Source organism: Calonectris borealis, chromosome 2 (assembly GCF_964195595.1).
Source record: "Calonectris borealis chromosome 2, bCalBor7.hap1.2, whole genome shotgun sequence".
Classification (NCBI taxonomy): domain Eukaryota; kingdom Metazoa; phylum Chordata; class Aves; order Procellariiformes; family Procellariidae; genus Calonectris; species Calonectris borealis.
In genome coordinates this window covers 59,606,463-59,621,204 of record NC_134313.1, presented here as the reverse complement: position 1 = coordinate 59,621,204, position 14,742 = coordinate 59,606,463, and the positions used below count along the sequence as shown (strand labels likewise).

Genomic DNA, 14,742 nt, shown 5'->3' with positions numbered 1-14,742 from the left:
TCTGTTCCTGCTGGTTGAAAATTACCAGCAGCCTACCTCCACACACGGTCAGTCCGTAACACCATTGTTACCTCTCATGGTTTTTTTTTAGTAAATTAAAACTAGATTCCTCAGAGATAAATCAAGAAACAAATGTCGTTTATCTGAGCAAAAATATAGCATATGAACAAATAAGGTTTCCAGAATACAACTAAAACTCACAGGAACTTGCTCTCATTTTAGAAGAATGCAGGTTGCCCTCTCCATTACCTTATACTACTGGTCTAGCCCAGGAAGTAGCATAAGCCCCTTTTGAAGCACACTGAAATACACTATTACACTTCGGGTTTCTGCTGCACAGAGCCCACTTTTGTCCTTCCTCCCCCTAAGATCTGCTGACCAGATTACATCCTGTACAGCAATGCTACTCCCTAGCAATACCATGCAGTCACTGTCCAGTTTTATCCTCCCGCCCCTCTCACACCAGCCAAAGCTGAGTCAGTGCCAGCATGCTGATCCCCAGCAATGATGTTCCTGTGCTGACACATCAAAAAAGGAGGCTTTCAAGTCAGTACTATTTCTTCAAAATGTCCTAAGTGAATTATTCAATCACTGGAAAAGAATGACGAGATAATTTCAAATCCAACAACTCCAGTAGTCTCTGCAGACCTTCAACACACCCATGAGAAAAGTCAGAGCACATCCTGTGGCAGAAAAATGCAATACACAACTGTGCATCCAGAATAGCACGACTTCACAAAAGCAAAGCTATGAGAATGGACACCTGAATCAAAAAAGCTCCTTAATCAGGAACTTGTTTTAAAAAAAAAAAAAAGCAAGCCTATTACAAGAAAAAGCATACTAATACAGACCTTTTAGAATAAGTTTATTAGTCAACCACAATTATAAAATTTAAATATTTATACAGCAAGATGGAAAATTCTTATGTAACCAAATGCTCCAAACTATTTTGCTGCAGTATACACAGGAATGGTGGTTTCTTTTACGAGTTGATCCAATATCATCCTTTAGTTAACAACTTCTTGAAGGCATGTTTAATTTTGAGAACGTATTTCACATTTGTCAGTGCAATATACAAAAAGAAAAAAAAAAAATCAAGAGCGCATTAAACTGATTCCAAAAATAAAAGAAAAAAAAAAAAGAAAAAAAGGACAGGCACATTGAAGTCAGCTACTCTGTAAATAGCTCGTGGTTAATACTGTTTGTATGTGTTGCCATAGTTCAAAGGGTACAGATCAAAATGTTGCTTTGATACACAAACAAATAACATGTCCCAAATGTTGTGGTTTGTTTTGCAAAACATGCATGAAGTCCCCAAATTTTTTAAAATCTTCTGTACGAGAGAAGAAATACAAAGGCAGCCAGAAATGGAAGCATTCACAAACACCAGAATAAGGCCCTTCAGAGTTTATTTAAAGTAACATGTTAAACCCCTTCATTCTCAGGTAATAGATTAAGAGGCCGAGATACACATCGTCTGCGAGGGTGAGGATACTGGATGTTGGCAGTGTCAGCATCGCAAGAGTGCTCTATCAGAGGAGGAGGAGGAAGGAGCTGGGCATGACTGGACCATCTCGATCCAGCCCGTGGGGAATCCAGAGGGGGAAAGAAATACCTGAAACAATTAAGAAAGGAACAAAACACCAAAACAAAAAAACAAAAGAAAACAAAAAAACAAAACAAAACAAGAAAAAGAGAAAGGTAGTAAATACAAGGAGAACCAAAGGGGAGAAAAGACATGCTGGAAAAAAAAAAAAAGGCTTTAGTATATCCATGCCAAAACCAATAGAACATAATAGCAGAAATCAAGGCTTGTAATTGAAAACAAGACAAATCTGGAAACTGTTCTTTAAAGGAAAATAATACAGTCTTTTCCACTGAAATTCACAGAAAAGAATACCGTAATAATAATCCTAGTATACATTTTTACAAAAGAACAGATTGCTTTGGAAATCAAAAGGATGTTTAGCACAGCTATTAACAGGCTTTCATTCTCCCAGAATTCCTGTGATTTGTTAACAGAGCTTTTAGTAACGCTTCATTTGCAACACAAGATATACATTAAATATTATGTAAGTACATTTTCTGCATATGCATCTAATTCAGATTAACTTCACAGCACTTCTAGAATAGCGTAAAAACATCATTGTTTTTACAATACTTAAAATTTAATAATATACATTTACAGAGAGTAACTACTTTCAATGAAATACAATCTTTTTATGTATTTACATATTTCTGCAAAATCCTCAGAGTAAATTTAAGATTCCTGGTGAATGCAAGACTCAGAATTATGCCACTTCATGCCATTTTTCTGCTGGTTTTATTAGAACTTACCCGTAATACTTGTGCATTTAAGTATAACTATGTTAGATACCTACACAGGTTTTCTGTCTTGTTTACAGTTCCGTGGATTTACATAAAGGAACAGCTCTATGATTAATGAAATTATGGGACAATTCACAACAAGCTGCATTTTGGTTTCCATCTTTGTATGGCTCAAGTGTTTGCATTTTTTAGGATACTATGCTCAGAGAATTTTAGTTACTCCATGGAATTACCATAGGAATGTACAAGTACATATCAGAAAAAGTACTTCTCTTAGTTAGGATGAAGAAAGTATGACAGTACTTACAAAATGTTTATTTGAAGTCATACCAAGTTATAAATGAAGCAATACCAAACTATTAAAAACTACCATCTGTACAATTGTCAAAACACAGTTTTCTTATTCCTTTAAAACTAACAGTTTCATATATTACAAAGCAGTGACAAACTTGTGATGTTTAGGAATCTTAATCAAATGCTGAACACTATGAAATGCAAAACAAATTAGTTACCAAACAATTTTAATGAAAATTATTTTAATGGCCACTTCCCTCCTCCCATCCCAATCAAGGACAAAAATTCTCATTTTTAGTCATGAACTAGTCTTTTAATTTGACAAGCTTTAAAAAAAAATGTTTTGATGGAAGTTTTTGGGTTTGGGTTGTTGTTTGTTTGTGGTTTTTTTCCAAACAAGAAGCCTCTCCAAGTATTTTTCTATCAGAAGTTCCAACAGTATCAAACTGTGCGGGCTAGTACAAAAAACGTACACGTGTTTTAAAAAGGCTTTTTGAATAGCATTTAGTAGTTAGCAGGCTGCTGGTGTCTTGGGAGAGGTCAAACGGCGTTGGGGAGGGGAAAAAGGAGTTCGTTTTCCATTCCTGTGTGCATGCAACAAGCAGCAAAACACCAAAGTTACTCCAGTTAGCTTGGTATCAGCTCTGCTTTCTGTTAAAAAGGACATAATACAAATGGAGAATGGAAATTGTATCATAAATCTAGACACACAATTACATCAACATTACAATATAGCCTTACTGACTTATTTTCCAACAATCTACATCATCTGTTCTGAAACTGTTTTGATTACAAATCCAGTTTGGTGGTCGTGCTTTAACAAAGTTTTCCAGATCTGCCTATGCTTTATCTAAGTGTTTAAATGTATAGACACTGAAACATAGCACCTACAGTCACAGACAAAATAAATTCTGTGTAGCATACCAATTTAGTCAAATGTCAGTACATAAATCTTTATTTTAAGTGTTAATACACTAAAAAAAGTTAGCAACTGTGCTTCTGCAATTCAAGCCAATGTGATTACAAAAGAAAACATGTAGTTAAGTGCAGCTTTTTTTACAGTAACGCTCAATCCTAGGACAAGACACCATATATTTTGAAATTCCACATCCACAGACTTAATTCTGTAACAAAACATTAATTCCAAATTGGAGCCGAGAATGATTTGTTTAAAAAAAAAAACCACCAAAAAAACCCCAACACTTTCAAAATACAGAGCAATGGAGGGAGTCTAAAATAACGCTAGAAGTTTCAGTTTCACAATGGCCTACTACCAACTTCAGGAAGAGGAGAAGAACCACCAACAGGGTAGGGTAGGGTAGTCCTGCTGGCAGCAGCACAGACTTCGCTGAGGAGACTGTGAAACCACACCCTATGCTAAAGAGGTATAAAATGGCCTGTATCTCCCTACAGGAGCCCAAGCAAATACAGTTAAATAGGTTTGGGTATCACACTTCCAAGACAGGACTGCATTTCAGCATTTTTTTGCCACACCATAAGCAGCACCTGGAACCAGATGACTAGTATAATTTTGGCCTCTTTCTTGCTGGAGACTTGGCCCATTACCACCTCTCGCTCTCTCATTTCTATTATGAGGGAAACGTGAAAGCCCTTCTCTGTTCAACGCAGCTAGGTATCTGGAAGCCAGAACTGCCATTCAGGATTGAATGCTGAAGGGGGGAGCAAAGGCTACTCTCCAAAAGCAAACTGTCACTGTACTTTACAGATGAGCATTTTAAACTGAAAAAAAGCCATATGAGTAGCTGTACATGGATGCAAATGGAGGCTATCCCAAGGCATTTGAAAAAAATAAAGGCGGCCACAAAACTTGTAAGCTGCTGCTATGGCATTTGGCCACATCTAGTGCTTACATAGGACACATGCTGTAAAGTTGATTGTACACACTCCACCATACAAATGCAGGGCTCAGTGTATTTCTAGATTTCGGTGCACACAAATTAAAATGGGTTTTCAGAAGAGGCAGTTAAATTACCTACTAAACAGCAATTATTACAGAATAAAAACATATCAGAGAAAGTAAATTAATCTGCAGTAAGAATGCCATATGAGGAAGATTAAAAAAACCCAAAACTTATTCAGTTGGTATTACACCTGCAAAAATGCAAGTAAACTAATACTAGTATGTGATTGCTGAAACCATACATTATGAAGTATCTTTTCCTCCTTCCTTTCTGCTACATTATCCCAGTGAAAAACAGAATTTGTTGCTGGTATTTTTGCTTCACTTTTAAACATGCATCTAAAACAGAAGGGCAGTTACACAGCAGTATGATGAAGTTTCTCCTTGTTTGAAACTATTTCAGAAAAGTTATTTTTAATCATGTGAAAGGACTAAAAGTGAAAATAGTTGTTTACATTGCTTATTTATACAGAATGATTCAGTATGGCTTAGGTTTTGTTCATTTTCTTCTTAACACTGGCATAACAGACACCATCATAAAGCAAAACTAGAATAGCTTGTAGAAGTATTCACGCAATAAATGACATTGCACTTCAAAAAAACATTATAAAACAAACATGAAAGCTAAGTGAAATTAAGAAGATTCAGAGAAGAGAGCATTTACTGAAATTCAATCTCTCTACCAATCAACCTACCTGCTGGCAGATGATCCATTTAGTGAATTCTGTAGACTTGTATTGGCTGAACCTAGAGAGGCATTAAAAATTCCCTGCTGAGAATTACCATTCACTGGACTCCCGTTACCTTTCAGTATACCAGTACACTTCCAGTTGTCCATGTAATTAGCTGCAAATATAGATAAATAAAAATTGTTAGTTTCTCTCCTGAAGCTCAGCTTTTGATACAACTATGATGTTTCAACAGCTACACACCTGGTGTGAATTAGAATTAAACTTAAATACCAATATATAAATTCCAAACAGCTGAGGATCTGGCCCTTTAGCTGTCTGACATTCTCTGCCTATCCATGATTTAAAACTCAGTTTTGTTCAGTAGCAAGAATAAGTTTCCTGTATTAAAATACTGAGAAACAAATGAGAATGGATGAGGAAACTGCCACTGGTTTTTTTTTGTTGTTGCTTGGAAATTTAAACAGAAAAAAGCCAATTTGCTTCAACATTGTGACTGAACGTAGATTTTCTGGTTTTGGCAGCGGCAAAGATAGTAATGCAATACACGTGTTAATTTTAAAAATTACAACTTTACATAGCTCTAGTCTGGTGAAACAATTTGAGGGTACAGTAACAACTATTCACAGCAGCCTAAATCATGCAAATGTTCCAGCACAGAAAGTTATGTAAACAGAAATATAAAAATCTATCATTCACAAATCTAACATGAACTTTTACTCCAAAATTATTTTTTTAGTAAAATTCCCAAGTATATTCAGCATACTACAAAGCTAATGTGTTCCAGGTGGGTGACCTTACCCTTCCAGAGCCTAACGCAGCCATCATCACCAGAGGAGGCAAGCACTGTGCCTGTAATATTCCAGCTCACTCGCCACACCTGGGAGTTGTGATTATCAAACTGTGCCACAATATGAATTTCAAATTTTGTTAATCCTCCAGATGAAGTCAATTCTTTCCTGTGTAAGAGAAAAGGAACAGTTCTGCACATAACTGTTCAAAGGTCTGGGCTTGAACACGATGACAAAAAGACAGGACTACATCTTTCAAGGAGCTTCTGTAACTATTGTTACTAGATTAGGAGTATTAAGAGATGTTCAGACAAAGTTATAGACTTGCTCACAATCTTGTCATTTTAAAAATCAGGCTGCTAAAAAACAATCCTGCATACATTAAGTTACCACTTTTGCTTCGCAGATACTATTATAAGACTATATAGCATGCACCACATCATACTGAACTACCTTCCTTTCAAGCTCACCTTAGAGGTTTTAGTGTGAAAATTCGTACATCTTTGGTTGCTACAGCTAAGATGTGGAAGGATCTTCCCAGATTTGGGGCAAATGCAATATCATGTACGGGATCTGTGACTGTCATCAGAGCTTCTGCTTTTGCATATTTCCTGTACAGCGTAAAAAATCAACCTTTAGTGCCGTCAAAATTGACAGTGATGCAAATTATATAAACCAGACATAGTGGAACAGGGAAAAAGGGGTTAGTATGCATTATGAGACTTGCAAAAATAAAAACATTTTCTTAACATAAATTTAATTTTAAGTAATAATTACAAGTTGATTTCTTCAGAAATTGAATACATCAGATACAGCAACTACTAACAACAGTATGCTAAACCATACAACAAAGCAAGGATTCCAGTACAAAGAACATTTTTGTCTACAGTTGGAAAAGGGACATAAAAAGATTCTTCCATTCAAATCTAAAGGGAATTTGTATCTCTTACTAAATTTTCTGTGCTTGTAAGCAGACCCCTACCTGCCTCCTTCACGGTATGATAAACGTATTCCATTTTCTTACTTACCACCAGGTAAGTTACAACAACTTTTCTTTATTGTTAATGCACAGAGAACATTGAAGCCAGGCATAAATCCAGAAAACACCTTGGCTCCTTTCCCACATCAATCACCCTGAATGAAACACAAGTTCCCTGTCATCATTTAATTGAAAGTGGTTGTGCGTACACTTCCTGGCCTTTTCCGGTTCTGAATTCTTAACTGTACAAACTGAACTTTCACAGAACGCTAGTAATTCACAGGACTTTCTGTCATTATAAACATGCTTTTAAAAGCATTTTAAGGTCACCTTGAACAACAGTGCCTAGTGCAACACAATTCAAATTTCAACTTTGTCCTATTAATTCCTTGTGCAAAATCAAGCATGTAAATTAGCAGAAGCAGAAACAACAATTCTCCCTTTAAAATGCTGGTAAGAACACTGGCATTTCTGCATTGAGATGAACAAAATTATCAATATAATGTCTGTTAACATCAATTATCATTCTGAGGTCTCCCTCTCCTTTCCCATCCAATGGCTCCAAAACAGAATTAAGGTATTATTATTTACTACTACACTCCACATCTAATGACAGGAATAAAATAAAAGGCCATATATTAAAAACTACTTCAAGATTCCACAAATGTTATATATTGTCATTTAGCATACCTGGTATTTTCATTATATTCATAAATTTGAACCTTAGCCAATATATTTGGACTGTTGTCATCACTTCCTACAGCTATCATTGGAGAATGTGCTCGAGAGCTAGAAGGTGAAAACAAATAGTTATATTTACAAACGATTTCACAGAAAGTACACCAAGCCATTTTTTAAATTTCAGACACATTATCTATAAAGAAAACAAAACAATAGCAGAAAAAAAAAATCACAAGGGGGGGGCAAAAAAATCACAAGGAAACATAAGTAAGTGCTATTCAGAGTTACCAGTACAATCTCCATTCTGTTGTTTTGAATGCCCGCTTTATACACCCACCAAGGAGAAATCATTAGGGAACATTATTTGGCCATTCAAGATAATGCTCCCAGAGAGTAGGATTGATTTTATATATGCATCTGCAGTCAAGTATTTGCCACAGGTTTCACGGCAGAGTCTGCATTCTTTGCAGTACTTTTAATGATCGATTTAGTGCGATTTCAATGAGGTTTTGGAAGATAGATTACAGAAGCTAAATGTGGATGAGTTCTAGTTTTTAAATCAACTTTTAATGCCATCTCATGCATTAAAGAGAAAGCCTGTACTCTGAACCTCCAGCACAGACTACAACTAATGAATAGAAGAATAACTGGATCAGCAGGACACAGACCACTCCTTCTGCAGGGAAAGCCATTAGGTGCTTCTGGACAAACAGAATCCAAAGCAGTTCAGCCCTGAATGGTTTTTCCCTTCCTGTTATTGCTGGGGGAGGATGTGAGCTGGGAAGTGAAGAACCCCTGCTTGTATGTGTTCTTCTGCGTGGGGACTACCAAACCAAATTCCTCTCTGATTCCGTCCTGTTCAAGAAGGTCAAGTATATCATTGAGCCCCTGAGGATACAACTAAAAGAACAACTCTTAGGCTTTGTATTTGTGGTAGCAAGACTCTTGTGGTTCCTAGTACTCTGTTGCACTGGTAAGGGTGCGTGTCCTTGTTGGAGTTGTCAAAATTATCACCTATTGCAACACCTTTCTTAAGGAAAGGAGAAAGAGACAGGAATTTCCCTTTATAAATACCTTCTCTTATGGAAATCCAAGTTTCATGGGATAAATAAAAAGCACTCCATAGCTCTTTAGCTCATTACTTGCTACAAATAATTAAGCTGGGAGCACAGGAGGACTTTTTGTAACACTTCTCTGGCTCTGCCAGAGTTGCTTTATTAAAAGAAATGTTAGCAGCTTTCTTTCAGATCTGAGTAACGTACACTCAATCTTCTCCATGCATGTTTTAGGATTTATTCTACAGAATTTCAGAACTAACTCTTTGGATCTTCTGCTTAAACAGTCATAAAGCAAAACCTACATTTTTAATAACATACCTTGAAGGATTCCAAGAAATACAACTGCAGCTCAGCTTACATGAGATTTCATGCTGCAGTGACCACTGACTGAGATTCATCACATCTGGAGCTTCATAAATCCTTACAACTCCATCTGCTGAACAGGTTGCTAACATAAGACCCATATGCTTGGGAGCAAACTTCACGTCTGTAACAGATGTCCTGCTGTCTACTAGAGTGGTCCTCTTTACCTGCAAAGAAAGGCAGAAATTCTTCAAGGAAATGCTAGAAATTTCCATCAAAAATGTATTCCCTATGGAAGGCTAATGGAAGTTTGACAACACCATTTCAGAGGATCACTTACCTCTTCCATCAAGAACTAAAAAAAAAAAAAAAAATCTTTATACACCAATGAATTGGAGAAATGACAGATCATTGCACTGACGCAGTTTCAAGCATCAAGAGATATACTCACAGTGGTATCAATGTTCTGATACCAAAAAGAGTTGTTTAGATTATGCTCTTCAGAAAAAAAAACCCACGTAACATAACCATAAAATACAAGAGTATTGGCCACAGGCAGTTTGAAACTGTCCATTCATACTAGTGACGATATTAACTGCGATGCCTAGCAATACCACTTTCTACTTTCAGTACTGCTAAAGTTTACCATGAAGCATTTTCCAACAGAACAACAAGTGTTTCTGATAAGTGAATGGGTGAATACAGTAGACATGTGATAGGAAGATTAGCTAGGGTGAAAGAGGAAAAAATCTAAAACATTTGTTTTTCAAGTTGTCTCCTCTCCTGACAAGAAAGTATGAGTTTGAGCTGATCACAACCGCCTCCTGCACATGGAAGTCAGCTTTCATACCCCACTGGGTGCCAAAGGTCCTGACAACCCAACTCTTCACAATTATGTATTTTAACGTTAGAAAATTTTAGTAGATAGTAGAAAACTGCAGATATTTTAGCAACCTAAACCGAAATAAAACATCAGAGGCGAGAATACTATACTGAGTTATATAAGATTACATGTGAGGAATAGCTGCAGAACAATCTGTTTAGATCTAAAATTCCCTTGATGAAAAGCTACCCAGAAAATCCACTTCTGCACAAACTATTTCCCCCCAAACCATGATCTACTGTTTGAAAGTTGGGAAAGAACAGCATGAGACAGTTTCAAATGAGCTCTTGTCACAGAAGGAAAACCCCACAACTTTAATTCTACTGTAGATGGGAATTCATGTCTGCAAGTTGTTTGCCAGGGAATATCTTATTAAGAAACACCAATAGTAGTGACACTAACTGGCCTGAACGTTGCCATTTAGCTGTTTTCCCCAAATGCTTTAGAAATACTTACTCTATATTGGAATATTGCCATGAATTAACAAAACATAGACAAAATCAGGAACGCTTTATATTAACAGAAGAAAACAGGGTGCTCTCTCTGTTTCAGGAATAGAAAATGTGTTGCAAACCCAGAAATGTCCAGTAACTTGGTATTTAGAACAATTTTCATGTTCAGTCTTCTGTTTAATTCTGGAATTTAAACAGTTTAAAGCTTCACCCCATTATGATAAGCAAACAAATCAATGAGGCACAGTAAATCTGTTTATATAAGAACATATAGAAACTGTAATTAATATGTTAAAGCCTCACCCAGTGACTCTGGCCTCGGAGTTTATCATTTGACTCTCCCACTATTTCTTCCCATACAGCTGCTGTTCTGTCAAAAGAGCAGGAAGCCAGGACCTGCCCAAATTCAGGATGGGCCCAGGTCACACGCCACACAGATCCACTATGTGTCTGCAAGAGAACACCAAAACACTATAGAGAAACATACTTATTGTATTAGTCCAAGCGATCATACATCCTCATGACTTTCTTCAGAAGCAGAAATAAATTCTAGGAAGTAGAAAGATTATTCCTTTGAAACTTGTGTTCTTTTATAAAGCTCTAAGTTACACAGCAGCTGTTGCATTTGTTTATTCCTATAAGCTCTGCAAAGTTTTGTTGCTATTAGTTAATGGTTAAAAGGTAATTATTACAAGCGTATTTCAAGGCATTATTTATTACTCCTTAAGTTCCAAGCTAAGATTCTGCCCTGACACAAAAAGTACAGCTTTGTTTTCAATTTTCAGCCATTACCATGCTCATTTCTAGCTTGGCTGTACTTTTCCAAAGCATATGCAGAGCATTACTTATCTTCTCCTGTTTTACATGAAACTCCTCTTTCATACCTAGTCAACCTAATGCTTCTTTTTTTAGAGAAGGGGAATTCAAAAGCTTCACTTACATTTCCATTTACAGGGATTACTGTATTGTGGTCCTATTTAATACAAGTTTAAGGACAATTCAGAAGCTGAATGCACTAATTATCCTGATGAAGCAGAGTCTCTATATGACACAGTCCTCAGAAAGGTGGTGGGGGGGAGGGGGGAAGATGGGGGGGGAAGAGGTCAGATGTTGTAACGCTTAATAGCCAAATCTCTTCCTTTTTTTTTTTTTTTTTTTTTAAGTCTTACAATATGCAAGAATGAAATATTCGATTAAAAATGAAGGTACTGTTTTCCAACTCCCTAAACACCAGTTACTGCTATATTTACTAATAACAAAGTCTGCCAGCATAACTAAGTACTAATACTATAAGACTGCATGCTAGCCTGTGCTTTAAGTGAAAGGCATTAGAGATGTTTTATAAAAGCAGAGAAAAAGTATTTCACCATAAGAAATACAGGATCTACAACAAACCAAAAGCACTTCTACTCTACAAGTCAGTAAAAACTAAGTATGTTTCTTCAAAAACAAAGGAGAAATTATGGTTGTAATGGTGTAATTTTTATAAACACAAACCTTCCAGCTGGCAGTACAATGCCAATCCCCATTTTCACTTTTGTCCCAGACCTATTGAGAAATCAAAATAGAATCATACAATTTGTATATAAAGCTTACTAAATAGTACTAAAAAACACAGCCATTAAAAAAACATACATATGAACCACTAAACATTTTCATCTGGAAAACTCTACCCGGCTCAGTACACAACTGCACTTCATTTGACCTTGAAAATATCCCTACTACAGGTAGGGAGAAGAGGCATACACCTGTATGAAGGTGTATGAGGCATATACTGTTGTATGAAGTCTATCTTTTTTAAACAATAAATTATTCATAGAAGACAAATTATTACAATTCTCAACACTTCATTCACTCTGTTCCATGAGTACACTCCGCAGTTTCACTCTAGAGCCCGCACGGTCCTCACCACTGCACGTGCTCAGACCTGGTTGCAAAACCCTGATGTGGCTCCTGGCAATCACCCCAAAGACAGAGCAGGACAGCAAAAAGAAAATCAAGCTAGTGGGGGAACAGATCTTGTTCCTGTTTCTAATATTTCTGTCTTGATTTATAACCACAGGCAAGTCACTTAACCCTCCTTTCTCTTGATTTCCCATACATCTTTATCATCTTTATGACATTTTTTCTGAAAAATTGTGAAGGAAGTCATGAAGGTAACCAGATGAAAGACACCTCTAGAAGCCTGGCATCCACTGCTGTTTGTCACTCAGTCACTATGTAACTCTAGTGAAAGTCACCTCACTTCTGCCATTCTGGATCTCGAATAGAACCTTGGTTGTTATCATCACCGCCCAACTTCGTGACTTCTCCCCAACTGCTATTCTGCAGGACACACCTAGTGAGAACTGGACCTACGCCAGATGTACCACTGCTGTTTTGCAAGTGTTGTAAAACTCTGGTTAGAGTAAAACTTCTTAGGACAGTCGCATAAAGGATACTGTTATGATTGGAAAGTAACGTTACATTGCTAAAGAACATAGGTTTTGAGTTCCACCTACCTCTTGGCATCTTTCTTAAGAACATTCTTTTTTAGGCTGCAAGTTTTACGTAGTCCAGACCTGGCATGGTTTTGGCTTACTTTTTGGGGGACCTTTTTTTTTTTGTTGCGGAGGTGGGTGTTTGCTTTTTAATATGTAGTCAGGGAGAAGGGGCTGCTTGCTTGTTTTTAAGCCTGATCTACATTTGACATAGCTTTCTATGGAAGTGCAATTTTCTCAACCATTTACCTGGTCTAACAAAAGATATGACTGCTCTCTGCAAATTACATTTCTTAAATCTAACCGTGTAGCTCCTTAATTTTTGTCCATCTTCTCGCTATGAGCAGAAAATGGAAAAAGCCATTAACTTGTCATTTACTATTATTTTATTTTCTCTAAAACAATGTAAAACTAAGGTTTCTAGTATTTTATTGTTTCCCTGATCTGCCAGAGCACATGCAGAACATTTCAGCCTTTGGTTATTGGCACTTCATTAAGAACCAGCACCTTCCTCCCTTAGGGCCCTTCAATAAATACAGATTTTCAGCTGAATCGACAAAACACGCAGCACTGCTGTAGCCACAATAGTTTAAGGATGTTTTCCCAGCTGCAGCAACGGGTCGGGAAAAAAGTTGTATTCTTACACGCGTTTGTGTACGCGCGCATATACAAACAACGAGCGTGATGTGTGAACGCGTCCTGGCTCCGCAGCCCCCGCCGCTACCGTCTGACACCGCCGGCGTTTCGCTACGGGCCGCAGCCGGGACCTTCCGCGGTCTGTGCCCACGGCAGCGTCCCGCGCACACGACGGGACGTGGGCGCCGAGCGCGGCCCTTCGCCCCCGCGGGGCACGGCGCGGCGGAGCGGAGCGGTACGGGCCTCTCCCGCCCGGAGGCCCGGCCACGCCGCGAGGGGCAAGGCTGCGCCCCGGTCCGGCCCGGCCCCGCCACCCCAGCAGGCCGCGCACCGCCGGCAGACACCGCGACACCCCCGCGCGCCAGGCCCGGCGGCGCCCGCTCACTTTGACGCTCTGGTCGCTGGAGCAGGTCGCCATGCGCCGCCCGTGGAAGTCGAAGGAGACATCGTGGATGAGGTCGCGGTGATCCGCCGCGATGCTGCGCGCCACGAACATCGCGCCGCGGCGCAGCCCCCACGCTCCGGCCCGGCTCAGGCCCGCGCCCTCCTCGCGCCGCGGGGCGGGGCGGGGCGGGGCAACGGCCGCCGCCGGCTCGCGCGCAGCCGCCAGAGCCCGCCGCGCTCGCTCGCTGCTTCGCGCGTGCGCGCTCCTTCCCACCCCGAGCAAAGCGCGGTCGGGCACCCCGGCGACGCGCGCGGGCGCAGCTGGTCACCCCCGCCGAGCAGAGGGGCGGGGGGAGGAGCGGCGTCTCGTGCTCGGCCGTTGCCGCGGCCGCCCCCGCCGGGAGGCTGAGGCGGGTGACGCGCTCCAGGGCGCAGCGGCGCGGCGGGATGGGCTGGGCTGCCCGCCGCGGCGGGGGGATGCGTCCCGCCGGGGAATGCTACCCGGCTGCCGCGCTTGCCCGCGGCGTGCACACCCACACCCCCCGATTCCCAGCCCGGGGCGTGCGGGCTGCTCCAGGCTCGGGTGCGTTGCGCTGAGGGCTGCGGGAGCGGCCTCATGCTCCGGTGTGAAAACGGCGCCGGTGTGTGTCGCGGGAGCGTGGGACCGGGCTGCCGAGCCAGCCGGAATGACTTTAAATAGTGCATCTGCCGTATAAAACAGCAAGGCGGCTGGCACCGAGTGCGGGGTCGCCGGATGCGATCGGGCGCGGCTGGGAGTGGCGTAAGGAAGTTCAGAGAATGCTCCTCTGCAGGCGGGGAGGGGTGAGCTGCCGAGAGGAGCCGCACAGGCCTCGGCAGGTGCG

The 14,742-nt window shown here is 40.1% G+C and overlaps 1 protein-coding gene across 1 annotated transcript in view; it reads right to left on the bottom strand.

Annotated features, from left to right (window-relative positions):
- CEP192 (centrosomal protein 192) overlaps nucleotides 1–14,078 on the bottom strand; it is a 103,680-nt gene extending 89,602 nt beyond the window's left edge. Inside the window, exons 1-9 of the mRNA XM_075140805.1 lie at nucleotides 13,881–14,078; nucleotides 11,877–11,927; nucleotides 10,683–10,829; nucleotides 9,060–9,271; nucleotides 7,693–7,791; nucleotides 6,494–6,634; nucleotides 6,034–6,191; nucleotides 5,239–5,389; nucleotides 1,428–1,741 (exon numbers count right to left, since the gene is read on the bottom strand). Coding sequence (XP_074996906.1) covers nucleotides 1,428–1,741; nucleotides 5,239–5,389; nucleotides 6,034–6,191; nucleotides 6,494–6,634; nucleotides 7,693–7,791; nucleotides 9,060–9,271; nucleotides 10,683–10,829; nucleotides 11,877–11,927; nucleotides 13,881–13,991 — 1,384 coding nt within the window. The 5' untranslated portion in view covers nucleotides 13,992–14,078. The remainder of the gene's footprint in view (nucleotides 1–1,427; nucleotides 1,742–5,238; nucleotides 5,390–6,033; nucleotides 6,192–6,493; nucleotides 6,635–7,692; nucleotides 7,792–9,059; nucleotides 9,272–10,682; nucleotides 10,830–11,876; nucleotides 11,928–13,880) is intronic.
- Between the last annotated feature and the right edge of the window lie 664 nt (nucleotides 14,079–14,742).